Source organism: Paramisgurnus dabryanus, chromosome 20, assembly GCF_030506205.2.
Source record: "Paramisgurnus dabryanus chromosome 20, PD_genome_1.1, whole genome shotgun sequence".
Classification (NCBI taxonomy): Eukaryota; Metazoa; Chordata; class Actinopteri; order Cypriniformes; family Cobitidae; genus Paramisgurnus; species Paramisgurnus dabryanus.
This window is the reverse complement of record NC_133356.1, coordinates 19,281,976-19,302,598: the sequence shown is the minus strand read 5'-3', so window position 1 is coordinate 19,302,598 and position 20,623 is coordinate 19,281,976. Positions and strand designations below refer to the sequence as shown.

At 38.1% G+C, this 20,623-nt stretch overlaps 1 protein-coding gene and 1 long non-coding RNA gene across 3 annotated transcripts; both read right to left on the bottom strand.

The window, feature by feature from the left end:
- Positions 1–888: 888 nt before the first annotated feature.
- On the bottom strand, positions 889–19,440 carry LOC135787143 (rap1 GTPase-GDP dissociation stimulator 1). Of its 2 annotated transcripts, XM_065296940.1 has the most exons (15): positions 18,919–19,440; positions 12,906–13,010; positions 11,631–11,753; positions 10,945–11,070; positions 10,684–10,812; positions 10,381–10,506; positions 10,034–10,177; positions 9,774–9,905; positions 9,545–9,679; positions 6,551–6,676; positions 5,687–5,826; positions 5,439–5,565; positions 3,943–4,071; positions 3,627–3,775; positions 889–2,075 (listed from the first exon to the last, which is right to left on the bottom strand). In XM_065296940.1, the coding sequence occupies exons 1-14, from the start codon at positions 18,929–18,931 to the stop codon at positions 3,648–3,650; spliced, it is 1,683 nt and encodes a 560-aa protein (XP_065153012.1). In that variant the 5' UTR covers positions 18,932–19,440; the 3' UTR covers positions 889–2,075; positions 3,627–3,647. The 2 variants fall into 2 exon arrangements, with proteins under 2 accessions (XP_065153012.1, XP_065153011.1); XM_065296939.1 differs by having other exon boundaries at positions 889–3,775.
- On the bottom strand, positions 14,885–16,003 carry LOC135787607 (uncharacterized). Its single transcript, XR_010547122.2, has 3 exons — positions 15,890–16,003; positions 15,546–15,607; positions 14,885–15,385 (listed from the first exon to the last, which is right to left on the bottom strand). It is a non-coding gene; the product is annotated as an uncharacterized lncRNA (long non-coding RNA).
- Positions 19,441–20,623: the final 1,183 nt, after the last annotated feature.

Sequence of the window (20,623 nt, the reverse complement as noted above, 5' to 3'; positions counted from 1 at the left end):
TTAATGTTGAAATCAAACTTTGATGCTTCAAATCTCATAATTAGATTATGAGACTTTATCCTAGATTTTACAGACAGGGTCACAAATATTTTTTTCAGCACCGCTTCAGGAAACATGCCTATGTTTGTTTAACGTAAACAAAACCGTAGCAATACTGATACCTTCAGCCATAACATGAATCAACAGTCTGACGGAGCAGGGAGTAAAAGTTGGCTGAATGTTTCTTTTCATGACAAAACAAAAGCATTACAATACATTCCAGAACTATTATCAGCCTATCAGCTATAGTCTGCATTGCTTTGATATTCCAGGGTGAGTACTCAGCGTGTCTCAGGTATCATAAAATCCTGACCCTTTGGGTGGGTCTTCTTTATTGGGTGTCAGTTTACCTAGGCACCTGGAAACATCATGAATTAAACAATCAGATAAAGGTTCTAGAAGAACTAACAAAAAATGTGAATTTCTATCTAAGGTTATGCAAATATTACGTTTTAGCTATTGCCAAAAAACATTATTATTAATGATTAAACAACCTCAGCTTGCCTTTAGATACTGTACCAGAAAGGATCATATTTTGATTCAAGTAGTGTTTATATTGTCTCCATCTAGTGGTCATATTAAAGACTGAGTGGTTCTGTAGTTTCGTGATCTGTAAATTATATCAAAATAATGCATTTCAGTCAGTAAAGATGAAATAAGGCCAAATATGGTACTACCATCGTTTCAGTACATTTTTGATATGGTTAAATTTTATGTTATGCCATTATGTTATAGTGTGACAATAGCAGGAATACATTTTCCTATTATTAAATTATATAATGATGAAGAACATCAGCAACCAGCCCACACAGACAAGAATGAAGAATATACAGGACATTATCTGTTATATTTTCACTTTATTCCCAGAAACAAGCTGTTCTGGTAAACCATACAATATACACACAAAAATAGTCTATTCATTTAAAAATGGTATCCATTTGCGTAGCAGTTATCAAGGACTAGTGGAGATTGTGCTATCCTTCTAGCTCTGAAGAGTCTTTCTAAATCAGGATGTTGATCTTCAGCGCTGCATTTATCTGCTTTCTAATTGGCCACGTCTGAACCCCATCAAAGCATGAACAACATTCAGCTTGTTATATTGCTACTGTATACATTATTTTCAGCAAAGCATTACTTTCCCTGCACAGTATAGTCACAAAATTGGTGTGTTTTTTCCATTCTCCGAGGTCTGACCTTGACTGCACATAAAGCGAACGGTGAGATTTTTACGTCATATTCATAGATAGATAGCAAATACAACAACAGAATTGACACGTGTTAGATTGCTTTTTTAATTTTGACTTCGGAAGCTCAAGAACGATTCTTGATATGTTTCTGGCTATTGCTTTCACGATGTGGAGATTCAGAAGTAGCCTAACTAGAATAAAATGATCAACATGATCAAAAAATCTGCATCAAAAAGCCATACACCAGAAAACTAAAGTAGTAAGGCCAGCTACTGTATGATATGAAAATAGACATTAAATCCCAAGACATATTTTCTCTTTACTAAACGTTATTTGACATTACATAACTATTGAAATATTGATTTAGCATGTGTTTGACCCCAGAAATTACAGGACAAATATAATATTAATACATATCGAAAGTAGTGTAGTACATTAATACAAATCAGCTTCATACAGCAGCTTTGCTAGATCTAGTGTTCTCAACACTGGAAGTTCATGGACAATAGATAGTCAATTTAGTTATTGTAAAACTCGTGGAATAAACAGTCCTGGACTTGTTTTAGTGGTTCGTAGGTTACATTACAGCTGTTTTATGAATGATACAGTAGACTGCAGTGTTAGCATTGCTATCTGTCTTCCAAGTGTTCCTGTTGTTAGGACAGCTGACAACAAATGAGATACTGTATGGACAAGCTGACGTTATCTCTTTTCTAAAATGGGCTGGTAAATGCGTATTGCTTTGGTTTGACTACATGCGTAGCTAGATGGATTTGCTGTGTAAGTTCAGATGAAACGGCACAAATGATGAGTGTGGAAGAAGTCTGCAATGGTAGGGCTGTTGATCAGGGGCCGTATTCACAAAGAATTTTAAGGCTAAAAGTAGCTCCTAACTGGCGAATTTAGAAGCAACTCCTAAAAATAATAGGCGTGTCACTCCTAAATTTAGGACTCCTAATTTTTTTCACTAAGAGTAATTCACGAAGCATTTTAGCCCTAAAAGTAGCACCTAAGTCTGGGACAGCTTAAAAGAAGTCGAGAGGACTCCTAACTCACTAAGACCTATTCACAAAGGATCTTAAAATGTCTTAGGTGCTGATCCTCCTTAACATGGACAGTTTCACCAACTCAATAGCATTGCACATACTTAAAAGCACACTTTAATGTAAGCATATTGTTTATGACATTTGTTTCATAATTCATTACATTCATGACAAGCAGGAAGTTTTTTAGAATTACATGAAACAATAATGATATTAAATATTTAATATTATAGGCATACCTGTTGCCATGCTAGTCTGTTTAAAGGCTGCAATCTCAACCCTCTACTGCGATTGTAATGCATATACCACCGCCTCTCGCATTCGTCCGGGGTCCGCGACATAAGCGGGAATGTTGCATTGATCTGCAACAAATCCTCTCCCCAGTGATGCGCGGGTTGATCGGAAATGAGCGGATGCATGTGGTCACCCGCGGTCACGAGTCATCCAAAAATATTTTTTATGATATTCGGGTCGCGTTCGGTCGGGTCGTTTGAAATAAAGATGGCAATTAACTATTAAGCAATTACTACTTAAAAAAAATGCTGGCCAGGGAGCGGGTCGGGTACACTATTTATTTTTTATTTTTTGCGGTCCGAGTTGCGGGCGGGTTAGTTGAAAACGTTGGTCGGGTGCCAGTTGTTTTGTACATTGACCCGCGCATCACTTTCTCGCATGTCTCACGCTTAGTTTTGCTTGATATCTCAGTGCCGAATTTCCCTTTTATTACGTTTCTTTTTTTCAGCACCAACTGGGCCAGCAGCAGTAACTGATCCTGCATCCATTTGGGCTTTCTTTTGGCGAGTTCCACCATCATTTATTTATTACATTAGGCAGGCTTCTTTAATATGGGCAACATTTCCTTGCTTTAATTAGTCTATTTAGGCTAATAGGATGTAGGCCTACATTAATCAAGCAAGTAATGCAAAGTCGTTTTATTATTAGGCAATTGGCGGTTTTCATTTGTATTAGGCTTGATTTAATTTAATTTAATTCACAACTTTTCTTTAATATATGCATTTTGATGGCATTACTATTATTATTTTGTATAGGACACAGACATATTTCGATATTGTAATTCCATGATTTGGTGCGTCTGTGTTATGTTACGCATGACAGCCCTGTCATCTAACAACCAATCACTTTGGTCATTGCAAGGCAGCTCGTGCATGAGAATTGACATCATCCGTAGCAACGAAGACTCACTCTTAGTTTAGGAGTTATCATTTTTCCTTACTAAAAGTAGGTCTGAAAGGCGTTATGAATAACTTTTAAGAGAAAACTCCTAGCTAAAATCTTTTAGTGCGATTTAGGAGTACTCTTAGTGATAAGATAAAATGCTTTGTGAATACGGCCCCAGATGTGTAATCACTTTCAAAGTCTAGCCAGTCTCTGAAAGAACGGCCATTACTGTGTCAGCCTGCTTGGCGAGCTTTGTGCTAGTGTGAGCAGACAGTTTGGACAGTGTGTCCCTTAGGTTTAGACAAGTCATTTGGTCCCGTAGAATGCCTGTAGGAGAGAAAGAAAAAGGCATATTTTATTACCTCCATATATTAACTCTTGAACACATCATTTAAAGACATTTCAAAAGACCTGCTGACTGGTTATTACAGCTGGCTGGCTTTAATGTAATATATGACTCTAAATTGACTGAGTTTTCATTTTCAGATACTTACCAGAGTTTGCAAGGCTGCAGATGAGGCCTAAAGCACTGAATTTGACCTCCACTGCAACAACAGGATCATCTAGCATTTTTTGCAATGTGGGCAGTAGATCTGCATCCCGAAATGGTTCCTGAACAGCCTCTGAAGAAACACACATATACATAGTGAGAAGTAAGCAGGAGATATCATTAATATCAGCTTAATATCAGATATAACCACATAGAGGTCAGAAAGTATTGTAAAGAAAAATGTATCATATAGGGCCCTATTTTAACGATCGAAGCGCATCGTCTAAAGCGCACAACGCACTGTCTAAATGGGCGTGTCCGATGCCACTTTAATTTAACGCTAATTTAACGACGGGAAAAATGGTTTGTGCGCCGAGCACAGGGTCGAAAAGGGTTGTGCATTTTTTCCTAATGAGTAATGGGTGTGTTTTGGGCGTAACGTGCAATAAACCAATGAGAGTTTATTCCCTCTCATCCCCTTTAAATGCCAGTTGCGCTGGTGCTATGTCTAATCCCTATTTAGATAACGGACTTTGTAAACTGAAAAACTAAGCGGAGGAAGAAGATCCTCAGTTTAAGAATAATGTTAAATAATTGTGTTGTTTTTCACTTGTATTGAAATTGTTATTTTTTTAATAAAACCTTTAAAACACGTTTTCTTTTAGTCATGGAAGTAAAAAAGCAGGCTTGTAATTGTTTTAAATGTATGGTTATCCAATATCATCAAAAAATTATTAAGAATAAGTTTGTACTCTAAAAATACTTTATTTGTAACAAACAGAAGATAAAGAATTTACAAAATGCTCTCTGCACGTTTCAGCACTTGGACAGCGTCAGTTTTTTTTAAGCATTACTTAAAAATGTTTCTCATCTCAAATATCCACAGGTACAGAGTCATCATATACAATAAATCCGTGAGGTAGCATTAAAAAAAATCATTTAAGAACATATGCATTTGTTTAAAGCAAAGCATTTATTTACTTACCAGGCTGCAGGTGAAGCAGCTCTTTGTGCCTTCTAACGTCTCATAATTAGTCCTCATTTATGTCCAAGAGACTCAATAATAATCTTTTACATTCAATCCATTAATCTTTCATATTTAAAAGCGTTTTTGTGCTGCGGCGCATTTATGTTTGTGATAAGCAAACCCGCGTTGTCGTCCCGTTTATAGGCGCATATTACTAATGCGCTCTTTAAATAACAAAAAACATATTGCGCCATTGACTTTAGACCCAGTTTTTGTTGGTCAATGGCGTAGTCTAATTTAGTTGCCTCAAAATAGCAACGCGCCAACAATGCGGTATTGCGGAAAGACGGAAATTCTCGTCATTGGCAGTGAAGCGTTTTCTCTTGATTGACGAGATATGTCGTCAATGGCGGCGAAAGAGTTAAACAACGTGGCACTAAACGTGAAAATGATAATTGCGCAGGGTGGAAACTAGCAAAAGACACTTGTGTCGCGCATTGCGCCGGGTTGTAAGATAGAGCCCTTAGTCTTACCAATGTCTATAGCCGAGGCAATGGCCAAAGCTACCAAAGCTTCATTCTGCATGATGACGTGCTCACTGGTTGCCATGGAGATGAGATGTTGAACTCCATCTGCTTTAATAACAGTATGGATGACTTCCTTTAAGGACAGCAGAGGGGAATATTTTAGCGGATCACTAAAGGGGTGATGACTAAAGTTATGCTGCATAATGCATTACAGAGTTGACCTACATCCGTCTGTGCGTCTCTTTAAAACTTACCGGGTTTCGGCTGTGTCGTATGAGAGCTGCTAAAAGACGGTTGGCCTCGCCCCTGACACCGGCGTGATCTTTAGCATCACACCACTCCATGACCCGTGCTAACAGAACCTCATCCTTCCCTAACACTGAAGCTGCTTCCTCTAGGAGAAAAAACAAAGAAAAATATAGTAGAAATAACGGGAGAAAGTCAAAAGAAACACTATGGCAGCACTGCTTTTTATGCCTCTGTATTTAGTTACTCAGATAACCTTTTGAAGTAAAATAATCACTTTGGTAAAGGCAGTAATTTGCTGTGACAAAGCAGTTACAGGTCTTTTGTTTGTATACTGAGGTGTCTAAGGGCTCAAACTGAAATAACACACTTCAGCGAAGGGTTGAAAATTACAGCCTCGACATACTCTTTAAAGTTGTAGAGGAGATATTTAACAGCCATCATAGTCATTTGGCAGGTTATTGTATAGTTTTGTGAAGCTTTGTATAAAAAATTACAGCTTGGATGTTTTTCCTACTCTTCAGCCAAATAAATGTTCATTTCAATTCCACTAAAATATTAGGACCATGACCTAAATGATTCTGTACAATCGACACAAGCACACTTACTGCAGGACAGCAGATAGCATGCATACCTTTTAGTTTAAAAAAAGATTTATGTCCCGTGTAAGTGCATTCATAACAATTATAATGGGTAAAAATCTAAATAAGCATGTTGGCCTTTACCTCTGCATGACAAGAGTTATGCAATATTTTAATATTTTAAAATTTTTACTGGCTCACCTATCTAACCATTTTTAGCTAAATTGCAAAGTAGCCTTTTGCATCTGTGACATAACAGTACACACAACTGCTGTTTTCTTGACTCATCACCTTGGCCGTCCACCATCATTCGCAAAGTGCCCAGCAGTTTGAACTGGACAGGGGGCATGTCAGAGCGCAGAAGTGTCCTGATCCTCTCCGTGACCCCGTCCTCCAACATATGCACCTTATTGGAGGCTAAATGAGAAAAACAGACAACCAAAATGACTCTAATCAAAATCACAAAACAATGGTCAAATATGGTACAAAGCTGTATCTTGGGCATTTTATTTTAAAAATGTCCTAATATGTACTATTTAGGTATACATTTGGTGCCAACATGTATCTCTGAGGTATTAATATGAGCTCTTTAGGTGGCTACCCTACTGAAAAAAACAGCTATGACTAGCATAAGCTGATTTTACCTGGTCTCCCAGCTTGGTTTTTGCTGGTTTTGCTGGTGTAGCAAGCTGGTCTAGCTGTGTTTTGGTCCATGACCCATCTGCTTGACCAGCTTTGCCAGACTGGGAGGACCAGCTTGGACCAGCTTAAACTAGCTACCAGCTTATGCTGGCCGTAGCTGGATTTTTCCGAAGGGTACTGCCCCAGTGACAGCTTGTTTTGAACATTGGAAAGATAACAGTGATGAATAGATCATTATAGGACCAACATCAACATTAATGCTGGCAGTGTTGACAGGTTAAGCATTGAATTAGCTGCGCAAATGTCTTGGTTCTGTATCCAAGGGATACTAAAGCCGAAGTAGGCTACTCAACTCTCAAGGCCCACTTTCATGAAGAGTATAGCTCTTACCCTGATAAAACACACATGAAGGAGCTGATCAGGGTCCTGGGGTGTTTTTAATTTCATGAATCAATGCGCAGACTGATCCCTGTATGACATTAAATTACAGCAAGAGTGATTTGGAATATGAAACTCTACACTCGAGTTGCTCTCGCGGTTCTGTCATTCCATACAGCGATCAGTCTGATCAGGGTTTGAGCTAAACTCTCCTACAGAAAATTGGACCTTGTGGCCCAAGGTTGAGAACCTCAGATGTAAAGGAATATACATACTGATCAAATGTGCACCTTGTATGCACTGTAAGTCACTTTGAATGAAAGCTTTTACGCCCGTGGCCAACGTATGTTTTCAATTGTTTCCAATCGAAGCGCTGCAAAGTGCTCTGCGGTTTTTCAGAGCTGAGCGCCAAAAGTTAAAAAATATTCAAAGCTCGTCAATGTCAGTTCTCACATGGCCATCCAATCACAGTGGAGGAGGGGTGGGATAAACATCACAACAACCAACCGGTGCATCGTACAATGACTGATACACAAAGCAGAAGTATCACAACAACCAAAGTGCTCAGCTGAAGACAGCTGGCGCTCGGCTGAAGAAAGCAGGCGCTGATTTTGAAAAAACAGCTGGCATTCGGCTCCCTCCAGGTGTTTTCAGTCGCGTTTAAAAGCTTTGGTGTGCATGCCCCCTTAATGTAACACCAGCATCCCATACTGGGGACAAGTCTCCAAAACACATTATGTGACCCTGGTAGGACAATATATGGCCGAGATCCAACTCTTTGAAATCTAGAATCTTGAGGGTGCAAAAAAATCGAAATGTTCAGAAATTTGCCTTTTTTCAAGTCATTAGCAACACATACTCATGATAAATACATTTTTTATATATTTACGGTAGGAAATTTAGAAAATATCTTCATGGAAAATGATTTTTATTTAATAAAAAATCAATCATTTTGACCCATACAATGTATTGTTGGCTATTGCTACAAATATACCTGTGCTACTTATGACCAGTGTTGGGGGTAACGCATTACTTTTTAAATGTACACATTAATATTTGAGTTACTTTTTCAAAAAAGTTTTTTAGATAAAAAACAAATATGTCCTGAAATAAACTAAATGTAGTCACATTATACACTCTATGCGTACACACCTATGGGAACAGTTTGAGTCAGAAACTGAGATGGCAGGCAAGAGATTGACATTTTTATGATGAAATATGCAATTTCTGAATGCAGAACTTTTCAGTAATAAAAACACCTGCAAGGCCTGAAAGAGATCAAGCCTCAGCCAAGAAAAAGTAATGCAAAAGTAACTAAAAAGTAACGTAAGCATTACTTTCCATGAAAAGTAACTAAGTTACGCAATTAGTTACTTTTTTGGGGAGTAACTTAAAGGTATAGCGGAAGATTTTCGTTTTCCGGGTGGATCACCACTGTTATTGGTCATCCCAGATGTCAATCATTCTGATTATATGTTGACGTATAACCGTCGTACGTGCTCGCCTCTAGGTTCGCTTTCTGCACATGCGCACTTTCACGTGTATGTGTGTTGTGCTACGGTTTCAACCATTCATTGAAGGTCGCGTTCTCACTGTGTTTTTTTCAAAATGTCTGAGGGTCGCAAGACAAAAAAGTGTCTACGAATTGTATGACAAGAAGAGAAAGGACTATAAAGAAAGAAACAAGACCAGAGTGTTTATGGGAGACTATTTCACACACTGGCGTGAGCTAAAAGGACAGGTTGGGCTTCCCACGCAAAGTTTCTACTGGAAAGGTACATTTTGTCATGCTATTTGGAGAAATCCATTTAAAATCACTGCTAGTAAAAGTTTATGTAAGCTATGATTAGCGATGCTAGCCCTGGCACAAGTCACGAACCGCACAGACACGGTAAACATGCCGACAGCAACTTGTAAACAGAGCGAAGAGAAGAACTGAGCTCCTGCATGCTCTCTCTCTCTGTCTCGTGCACGCGTTTAACAGGCGTTCCCTCTTGGGAGGAGGGAGAGTGTTGCGTGTGCATTTTTTAAAAAATATCGAGGGGCGGTTCTTTTAAATAATTCGGGAAAATCTTCCGCTATACCTTTAATATTATAATGCATTACTTTTAAAAGTAACTTTCTCCAAGACTGCTTATGACTGGTTTTGTGTTCCAGGGTCACATATATGCTAGTGATCAGCCATTGTGGTATTTTAAGGAAAAGTGTCTATGTATTCACAAATAATTATATTGAATTATATTATAAGGTACAGAAAATGATAACCTGGAATGGCGAGGTTTCTAAGTGCACTGAGGCCGGCGTGCTGTACAGAAACATCTCCTTCTGTTACATGCTGCTCCAACAGGTCCAAAATATGAGGAACGACCCCCAACTCCAACATCTTTACACAGTTGCTATCTAATAGAAAAAATATGAGAATACCTTACACAGTAGTTTTCATCATAGGCAACGGTATGAAGATTCCACACAAACTCCATATTCATCTCCTCACCATTTCTGGCAAAGTTGGCAATGGCCAGAGCTCCTGACAACTGCAGCTCAGTGTTTGTCGACTGCAGCCAAGAGAGAACGTCTTGATAGACTCTCCCCATCCCCTCACTAAAACACTTTTGCATTGATTCGTCTGTAACCAACCACAGTCTGTTATAGTCCATAATAACCATAGCTTAAACAAACAAATTGACAAATGTCTTGTATGTAACAAATGTTGCAGTGATACAGATGTATAGTGCTAAAGTGGGAGAGACGTACCTCCCAGTAGAAGAGACACCATAAGGTTTGAAGCCACTTTGATGCTGCAGAGGTCGTGTTTGTCAGAGCCACCCTGAAGGGTTCGAATCATTTCAGAGAGCGCCTCAGGTACGCCTGACTCCACAAACTGCAGCTTCAGAGCATCTAAAAGATACACAGATGTGGCCGCAAAGAGATTTGCAAGCACACACGCAAGTTCATTTTTAGTTCATTGTTAGACGTCAGCACCAGGAATGGCAACTAAGGCCCCAAGGCAGATCACATTTTAAGTGAAAGCTTTTTCCATACAAATTATTTTATATTGTGGCCAAGTGCACACCCAGCTTTGGTTTGTATTCATGGCTCACCACTTTCTCCCAATGACCCAAGAACCTCCAATATAAGATGTCGACGTTCTGCATCTGGAGCTCGTTTTAGTTGATAGGTCAAAACCTCTGCTATGCTCACATCTGCCAAAGCTTCTCGTGCAGCATCTGAGCAAACATAAAGAGATATGACTGAACATGCATCATATCATCGTTTTTGGGCTCTTGCCATTCATTTTACAATGCATAGTTAACATTATGAGGAGAAATATCTGTGCTTTTATGAATGAAGTGGGCTGGCATTGCCGTTTTTAATTTTTGAAGCCGACTTTACGTTTGTCTTACCCACATCAGCGAGGTTGCAGAGGGCCAGCAGGCAGACGTTTACCAGCGGGTCATTCTCAGGATACTGCTGCATTATGGTCACCAGCCTGGGGATGACTCCATTCTCCACCAGCTTTGTCTGCTGAACAGCTGAGAGAGAGACATGGGAAGGGTGAGAGAAAGTGGACTTCCAGAAAGGAGATCGGGATCAGCAGCCATATTATGTGAGAACACAAGGGATAACAGTTACAAGTATGGATTTTTTGTCCAAAGCTCACTCACCGTTTTCAAAGCAGATGCGTCCGATTGCTCGACCAGTGTGCAGTAGCTGCTCCTGGTCTGAGTTGTTCAGTAAAGGCACCAATGCAGTTACCAGACCCGCTTGAATACAGCGCTCCCTCACAGAAGCTAACAAACACAAACATAGGATGTCTGAACAGACATTTCATTTCGTGTTCAGGTAAAAACACACAGCCCTGCCCATCCCCTCTCTGCGGAAGAATATAGTGTAACATGTGCTGCCCACGGGGAGGCTTATATACAACGGTAGTATTTGCGACACTTTAACAGACAATTGCGCTTATCAAACACATGGGGGAACCATGAGCCAATGTTACATAGTGTTGCTTTAATAGATATGGGTCAAATACGATACTGGTCTAGTCTTGTTGGAAACGTATAAACCCTGGCGAAGTGCATTCAGCACAAAAACACAGCTTTTTTGACACTTGGGCCAAGTGTTTAGCATGAGGAATCCAACTCTTAAACTGTGTTAATAAGTCAGAATGCATGATCCGTTAATCCCCCTTTTAACCATTGTTATGCAACTCTACACCTTGAGAAACATTTTTAGTTAATTTATAAAGTTTTTTTTCTACAGATGTATTTTAAGGTTTACTGTCACTGTGTATTTTCAGTTCCTGCATGGTCAGGCAAACATAAAAAAGCTAAATATTTAATCTTTTTACCTTCCCTGGCCATCTCTGCGACCAGCAATGTAACCTGAGAGGTTAGGGGACTCTTCTTCCTCAGGACTTGAGCCAATATGGGCAGAACACCACAAGAAGCGATTTTCTCTGCCGTTCCTTTCTCTAGAGATAGAAACAGAACTATTGATCATTTTGTTTATATGAACATGTGATGTTAATGCACCTGCATTTTCACCTACTGTAAATTAAATTCATTTCAAACCTCACTTTATTTTCAAACCCAATCACTGATCTTATTGCTTCAGGTTGTCTTTTATCTCTTCCCTCATGTTTTCTACGGTGTTTTTAGCTAGAGAAGTGCTCTGAAAGCAAGCACTCATAATAATAATAAGCTCAGTTTCAAAGTGGTGGCTGAGTGTCTTCTCTGAAGACAGTGACACAGATCCTTCATAGATGCTCGCAGAAAAAGATCTGTCATTATTCTTCACAAGAAATACATGCACAATTGCCAACGTGGCAGGTCAAGCTGTTAGACGAAGCCTAGCTACCATGGTAACATCGACTTTGTGTTGTTTTGTGGGGGCTGCTTTCCATTTTTAGATGCATCTGCAATCTGAAAGCACAAGGAGTGTGCCAGGAAAGGCCAGCTGGTCTGAACTCATTTGTGGTGGAGGCAAGAATCAGCAGAAGATGGGGAGCGAAATGGGGAGAGATGGATTATTCAGATTAACCCTTTCCACCCTTTTTCTCCTTTCACTACCGCCCTTACTCACGTGCAAAAACAGATTACTTGTCTCCTACTCGTGCCCCAGTCTGATAGCAGGTAGATAAGCTGACCCTTGGCTGCCACTTACATTGGATTGTGTTTACACATATGCCCAAACACACACACATTACTTGAAGAAAGCAGAGCTCACAATTGAGCGGTACAATGAGTGCAGTGCTAACTGATGCCTCGACTCAGCAGGACCTCTGACATGCAATCAAAGTCTTTTAAAATGTTTTTTTGTGAGTCTACCCATAAGAAAAATCATGAGATCTCTTTAATATCCCAGTTACTTCTCCTAGATGTCAAAAGGAGAGCTTATGGAAAGAGCTTTTGCATCTCAGAGATGCAGAAATCTCACAAGCGTCTCCATTAGAGTTTCAAAAGAGATCTTAAAAATGTCATAAACTGAGCTCAGATTTGCCAAGTCTGCAAAACATAATATTATTGAAGATTTCGATATGAACTAGAACATTTATCATCACCCAAATCTAGATATTGAATCAGATGAGCAATATACGAGTAGATAGGTGTAGACAGGCACTCACTCTTCTCCAATAGGAGGTTTAGCAGAACATCTAGATGAGGTTTGAGCTCCTCCTCCACCAGCTCTGTACTGACGCTGATACCCTTCAGAGCCTCACTGAGAGAATCTGAAACGCCATCACATTGAATCAGCAACACAGAAAAGCAACAAGCAGAAGTAATGCAGTCCCTTGGCAATTTTTCATTACCATCTCAGTATGATAAGCTAAGATAACCTCACAAAAAAGACCAGCTTTGATTTTCTATGTTGGCTCAAGTTGGTTTATGCTGTTCACCAGTTTGGGTTTGGTCTGGTAAATGAAGCTGGATAATTAACCAGAGAAGTCTTGCTGGTTAAGATAATTTAAAACCTGGGATGTTACCAGCATCTCATGGGTACCAGCAACATAAGCCGATGATCAACTTTTTCTGTGAAGAAATGTAAAGATCTAATCTGTATTCAGCTTGTGAAGTCCAATCTTTCAATGAATAACATTACCTCCTTAAATTATTCAGTTTAGAAACCAAATCAGGTCTATTTAGGAATTCGCTACAAGTTATTCAGCCTGTGGACAAACATGTCAGGGTTGTTTTATATCAATCTTTTGCGAAAAAAAATCTGCTGTATCTGTACCCCATGACTGTGACCTTGTCTGTAAACACCCAGATAAAAACATAATTTTGGGTTTTACTATACAATTAAAATCATCCTACATAATGTAAAGAACATTCTGTGAAAATATATCTTGATATCTTTAATACTGACTGAGTAAGGCCATGCCAAAGATTGAAATTTGGAAAGCATTTGTAAAATCCTTTACACATTGCACATGAAACAGTGCACTTATGTTGAACAAATGTATCCTCTGTATGGAATGCATTGCTTTTGATCTCTTAACATATATTTTAATGATGTCTCTTTGTCATTTGGAGCATAATGTAACCACTAATAGCAATTAACTGTATTAACTTAACAATAAAATATATAATTTCTGTGGCTGAAATATGAATCACTGATACAGAATGCTTAAAGGTGCATTGTGTAACTTTTATAAGGATCTCTTGACACAAATGCAATACAGTATACATAACTATATTATCAGTGGTGTATAAAGACCTTACATAATGAACTGTATTGTTTTTATTACCTTAGAATGAGCCGATTTTATCTAAATACACCGGGTCCCCTTATATGAGAGTCGCCATCATGTTTCTACAGTAGCCCTAAATGGACAAACTGTTCTACAGAGCACATTTCGTCCCTATGTTATTGCAGACGACAACATGTTTGTCCTGTGGCAACTACCATGTGTTTTGAAATTGAGGGGTGAGATGTCAGTAGCAATTTGCAATCTCATCACGAGATGCCGGTTAAATTTACACACACCACCTTAAAGGGAACAGTATTTCTAAAACATTTTTATCAGTTTAATGTGATGTACAGGCACGACAAATCTGTTAACTACATTTAGTAGCATCTCTAAAATTAAAAACAAACGTGAGATGATTACTTATGAACACTAAGTATAATGCAAACACTTTGGCAATTTCCCAGACAGGGTTTAGATTAATCCAGGACTAGGCCTTAGTTATTTTAGGATTTTATGTGATTTTATGTTTTTTACAAACATACCTACACTGTTAACGATTTCCCTGTATTTTTACAGTACGGTACTGGCAGCACGGTTGCCAGTAAGTTACTGTATTTTGGTTTTACAGTACTGTACTGTAATACCATTTTACAGTACACAAACTAGTACTGTATAGTTACAAAGCAGTACTGTACTGTAATTTTACAATATTTTATTACAGTAGTCTATTTTTACAGTAATTTACTGTAATGTCTATATTGACCCATAAATACTATTTATTACTTATTACAGTTAATACAATAATATTATATAAAATAGCTAGAGATTTAGGTTTAAATCTATAGTTATTAATATGGTAAAAATGCTATCCTTGACATGACATAATGAATTTAAAGTCAATCCAAGCAATGTTTGTATCAAAATTTTATTTAAAAAACATTTAATCGAAACAAAACATATTTAAAACAAGATTTTAAACAATAATAAACATATAATCAAGTAACATAAAATAAAATCAACAAGTATAAACAAGTTTGGAGACCCCTGCTGTAACATATTTAACTCTGGCAAATAGAACACTGTTCCATAGTTTGAAGTTTTCAGTTTAAAGTCCATCATCGACTAAAAGGTAACATTTCACTGTGGTAAAAAGAACACTGGCCCATAGTTTTAAATATTCTACTTGAATTTCATTTAACACTAAAAATAAATGCATTAAACTGTGGCAGACAGACCACAGTGGCCTTTACTTTGAAGTCGTCCATTCGAACTCAATCAGGGACTGCATGAAGCTGTTCACATGGGGGTTAATGGCCACAGCTTTTCTCTGCACCAAGTTCCTTGTCTATTTGCTTGCTCCTTGTCTGGATGTGCACTTTTTCCCATCTTTGGAATTAATTCTATCCAGAAACCTGTTAGAAATATCATAAACATTAAGTCAACAAATATAAGATAGAAAAAGATTTTAAAAAAAAATAAACTCAGCCTTGAATTTACCCCTATTCTGAAACCTTTTGCTCTTATTCTACTGTTCCACACCTAATTACATAAAAATACAGAAGATTCACTTACCGCTGCACAAACTCTTTCCTCAATGGACAGCATCCACCTGGATCCTGTCATGATTGAATGTCCTGAACAGAAAGTACAATTGTTACTGATTTGGACACAACTTTTTATTCTGAAAACAAAATCTTTTGTCAATAAAGTCCAGGGACACCTCTGCTCAATAAATACAATTATTAAATTTCTTATAACCAAAGTCTGAATATTTCTGTTTGTATATTTCTACATGGCAAACTAAGAAAATTCTGTACATGTTGTGTATGGTCGTGTTACAGTGTTGTGTGTGGGAATTGTGAATGAGTGTATACATGGGTATTTAAAGAAGCTGTAGTGGTAAAGTACAAACTTACCGAACATAATGTGCTTGGGTGTGTCTGGTGTCACCCGTTGTGCCTCCACATCTGCCTTAACTCCTGAAAAGTGCAATGACAATCAGGTAAACTACAAATAAAAAGTGATTAGCCACATTCCCTTTGTACTTTTACATGTGACGTGAAAGCATTTAATATTGCAGTCAAAAAAATACATGACTTGTAACTGTACATCATGTACTTGCCTGGTGCCTTTAAAGATGATCCATCTTACCCAATCCGACTTACAAGCAATGGTAAGACTGTCAAAAATACAAATGTTACAAAATCTGTTAGCCATAGAAATAAGTAGACATTGTGAAGGAAATGGTATAAGAAAATTTAGTAACACTTTACTATAAGAGTTTATTCCTTAACATTTGGTAATGCCTTAGCTAATATGAACTAACAATGAACAATATATTTTACAACATTAATAATATTTGATAATGTTCATTGTGCAGAGACAAAGTGATTGATTTAAAAATGTATTAAGTGTTTAAATCTAATATCATGCTATGCTAACAAATAAAACATTACTGTAAGTGTTAAGTCAGTTGTAAAACAAATATATATATATATATATATATATATTAGTTGTTATATTATATATAAATATCTAAATAAGTCTTTTTTAATTATTATTCTATAACATCTTGTCTACAGAAAATCTCTGAAAATGTCTCGTTTACTGCAGAAAATAGCGATTTATAGTGACAAGGTAAAAAGACTGTCCCTTTAATGTTTTACCCGGACGGCTGCGGTGTAACACTATTTCACGCAAAGTTTTTTAACAAGTTAGTAGCTAGCTGCTCACTTTAAAGATAAACATGATCGCCTAAATCTGAGCAATCCTGGTGATGCCAGTTTCCTACACGATGTTATAATGGACTATTTTACATCCAGAGATGAGAAGGATCAGATGACAGAGACGAGAAGACAAAGTTACGTAAATGCGGAGCCCATTCTCTTTTCGTGCATTGATTTGATGTGTTTTGGAAACTTATATATACAGCGTGTAATGCATCTGAAGTGGTGGAAACAATATGCCATAAAAATGTATTGGACAACTTACTGGGCGTGTAAAACGCTTAAGAGAAGATATTCTCTGCTTTTTCTGATATACCGTAATATAATAACAACAACAATAAGCGCGGCAATCCCTTTCGTTCATCTGACATTAAGATGAGCCCAGGTCTGAATTATATTTGGTCGAAGTTAAAGCTGCGATGAGTTCGATGCATGTATCCAGTTAAATATGAGGTTTCTTGTTTTCACTTCTGTGGAGTAGTCCGGTACTATGCTGTGTACGGGGTGTCAAGTCCTATCTGTTTACAACCACGAGTCAGCCTTGCCAAACAGTCGAACTTAATACTTTTCTCTGACGCTAACTGAACGGATGAAACGCCGAGATAAACGACCATTATGCTGGGACCGCAAGATCGCACTGGCGGGTGGTCTTTGTCCATTTCGTTAAAAATAGTTTCATTGTCACCACACTTTCAACACAATATAAACTCACCAAACCGTCATAATTTAGTTAAAACAACCCTATATTCATTAAAAAAGGTGTAAAGCGAGTTAAAGCAGCGGTAGACATCTGTGTGTAACGTGAGCTTACTTTCTGAGGGAGATTGAAACTTTGTTGGCGACCGTTTTTCTCTCTCATTGCACGTTTAAAACAATATTGTGACAAACTATTGACAACATTCTTAAACTAAAAATTAAGTTTTCACGAAACAGAAATATTTCAAACTTACCGAACTGACAGAAATCAATCGTCCTCCTTCAGCTGCAGCCAAGAGTTGTGCTCTCCCTCTGTCTGTGTGATTTGACGTTGGCGCACTTTCTCTGATTATTGCAAGTACACCTGGCACATTACAGCAATGGCTACAGCAAGGTTACATCAAGACCAAAATATACTGTAAAATTTTCCCGCTCAAACAAATTTACCCAGAATGCATTATTAACTGCAGTACTGTACTGTAATGTACACATACAGTATAGTACTGTGGATTTTTACAGTACAGTGCTGCTAAATCTACAGCGACATCTAACAGTGTAACAATAAACATTACTAGTGGTGTGCATCCTGAGACAAAACAATGGCATTGATATATTTTTAAGTTATGTCATTGCAATATGTTTTCAGTTCAAATATGCAGTTTAGTCTGGGACAAGACTTAAGCCCTGCCACCCCTTTGTTTCTAAACACTCAGATTACTGAAAACTTGTAAAAAAAAATGTTAAGCATGTTAAGGAAATGAATACATTTTAAGATAAATCATGGTCGCATTAAATTTTTTAAGGCAACAGCCAATTTATCTAGATGAGAAATCACTACAATCGCATAACATTTTTAATGTTTAAACAGTTCAAACTGATTTTTTGTATTATAATATTAGTCTGTTGAAAATCCTTATACGTCATTGACCTTTATACAACACCACATTAAACATCACGTAGTTTTTGCACAATACGCACAGTCCTTGTGCATAGGAGGAGTAATCGCTGTAAGTAATCACCCTGATAATCCCTGGTAAGCAGGGTGAAAATAGACATAGAGGGGGGCCATCATATACAACCATACCACTTTATTCCCCACACTATGATCCAATCACATTCACAGTGGACATCTCATATAAGTCCAATATCTTATATGAATAAATCAGCAGTGCAAATGAGAGCTGGGCGGGGTTGAGGATACCCAGGGGTTCTCATTAACTCCAAAAGGGTGTCTGGATCCCAGCATGCCCTCATCAACACCCACATACTGAGGATGTACCTTTAACAATGAGGGTTCAACCCACATGGGGTGGATAATAACAATTGCTAAGAATCTATAAAACGGTGACCTTAAAGAAAAGGCAAGATGGTTTAGCGGCAAGCACAAAGTTACGCCTTGAATTTATTTTACCTTCCTGTGTTTAAAACTTGTAGCAGTATCCTCACATGGCTGTAAATGTGTAGCAGACTGTCTCATGCAAAAGCATAGAGAGGATTAAAAGAAAAAGGTTTTAAACACTCACCTATTTCTGCCATGACCACAGGTCCACTGGATCAGATGCCTCTCGGTGTCTGCGTGTCTCTCTGCAGATGCTGTGACTCTGTGCACGTGTTTATGGTCAAAGAAGCAGCCGTTCTCGAGGCTGAATGTGTAACATAAAAATGCCTGAAGTCAATACAGCAGCCGTGCCTCCTCTGCTCCTCACACATGCGTATTTCTCCAGTGCCTCTCTGTCATTCACTCTCTCACTTTCACTCTGTGCCTGTCAGTGACGCCGCCGCATCCACTTTGGCTAATTCACATGCACTATTATTTCTGCGTCTCGCTCGACGATGCTGCTCTCCCCACCCCTGCGCTCTGCTCTCCCAGTAGCTATTCTTGCTGCTCCGTCTCCGTCCCTCCCTTCTCACAAGACACACTAAATCCTAAAGCTGCTCAAAGCTCATCAGTTGACAAATAGCCTGAGGAAAACACTCATAACCTGATATCTCATACCCCGTCTCTCTTGGATATTGCATGGCATCAATAATAAACACTGTTTGTTGAACCAGGCAGTCAAGCTGCATTTTATTTATCAAGATATTAGCAGGACTGTGGCAGGGATCAGTGGTGATAATGCATTTAAAGGGATAGTACACACAGAAATTAAACTTCATTTATCATTTATTAAACTATGTGCTGCTGAACACAAAAAAATGCTAGCAGATTTTTTTTTTCTTCATATAATGAAGGTGGATGGTTGGGGACTAGTGACTAGACGCTTGAATTTCTGCTTATTAAAGAATACAATACTGGTTTGAAATTAGAGCTAAATTCATTTAATTCATTTCATAAAGTAATTTCTTTGTGATTTACTTTTTTCTACATAAACTCAACCTACATAATGTAAGAAAAATTCTGTGAAAATATAACCTTGATATCTTTAATACTGACTAAGAAAGGCCATGTGAAATATTGAAATGAACGATTGAATCAAACTTTGGTGCTCCAAATCTCCCTATAAATGAGACTTTTGCCTGGATTCAGGGTCACATAGGTTAAAAATATTATCTACATTTAGGTATATTATTGATAGTAATACTAATCAGTAACTATTTTTTTTACTGTGGGCACTCACTGTCCCATCATGACTTAGGAATATAACATTAGATTCAGTGTATTCCATCAGCAGAGGGCAGCAACACTTATTTGAATAAATAGCAATTTATAAGAAAAACAAATCACAAAGACAATACAACACTCACAACCACAAAAAACAGTTAGTCCCAAAATAACCCTCCCACAAAAACAGGTTTTTCTTCCAATAAACTACTGTTCATATCAGAATTCATATCATCCCTACTGAAAAATCCAGCTAAGACCAGCATAAGCTGGTTTTAGCTGGTCTCCCAGCTTGGTTTTAGCTGGTTTTGCTGGTGTAGCAAGCTGGTCTAGCTGGACTTAGCTGGTCAGGCTGGAAGACCAGGTGGCCCACCAGCATGACCAGCTTTGTCAGGCTGGGAGGACCAGCATAAACCAGCTAGTGCCACCTCAAACTAGCTAAAACCAGCTACCAGTTTATACTGGTCTTAGCTGGATTTTTCAGTAGGAATGATACCAATAAACACATACGTATGTTCCTGTTGTTAAGTTTGTAGCAGCAGGGGGCGGTATGAGGTCACATTATCTACCAAAACTCACAGATCTGATGTACGGCTTTAATTTAAGTTTTAATAAATTACTTGTTT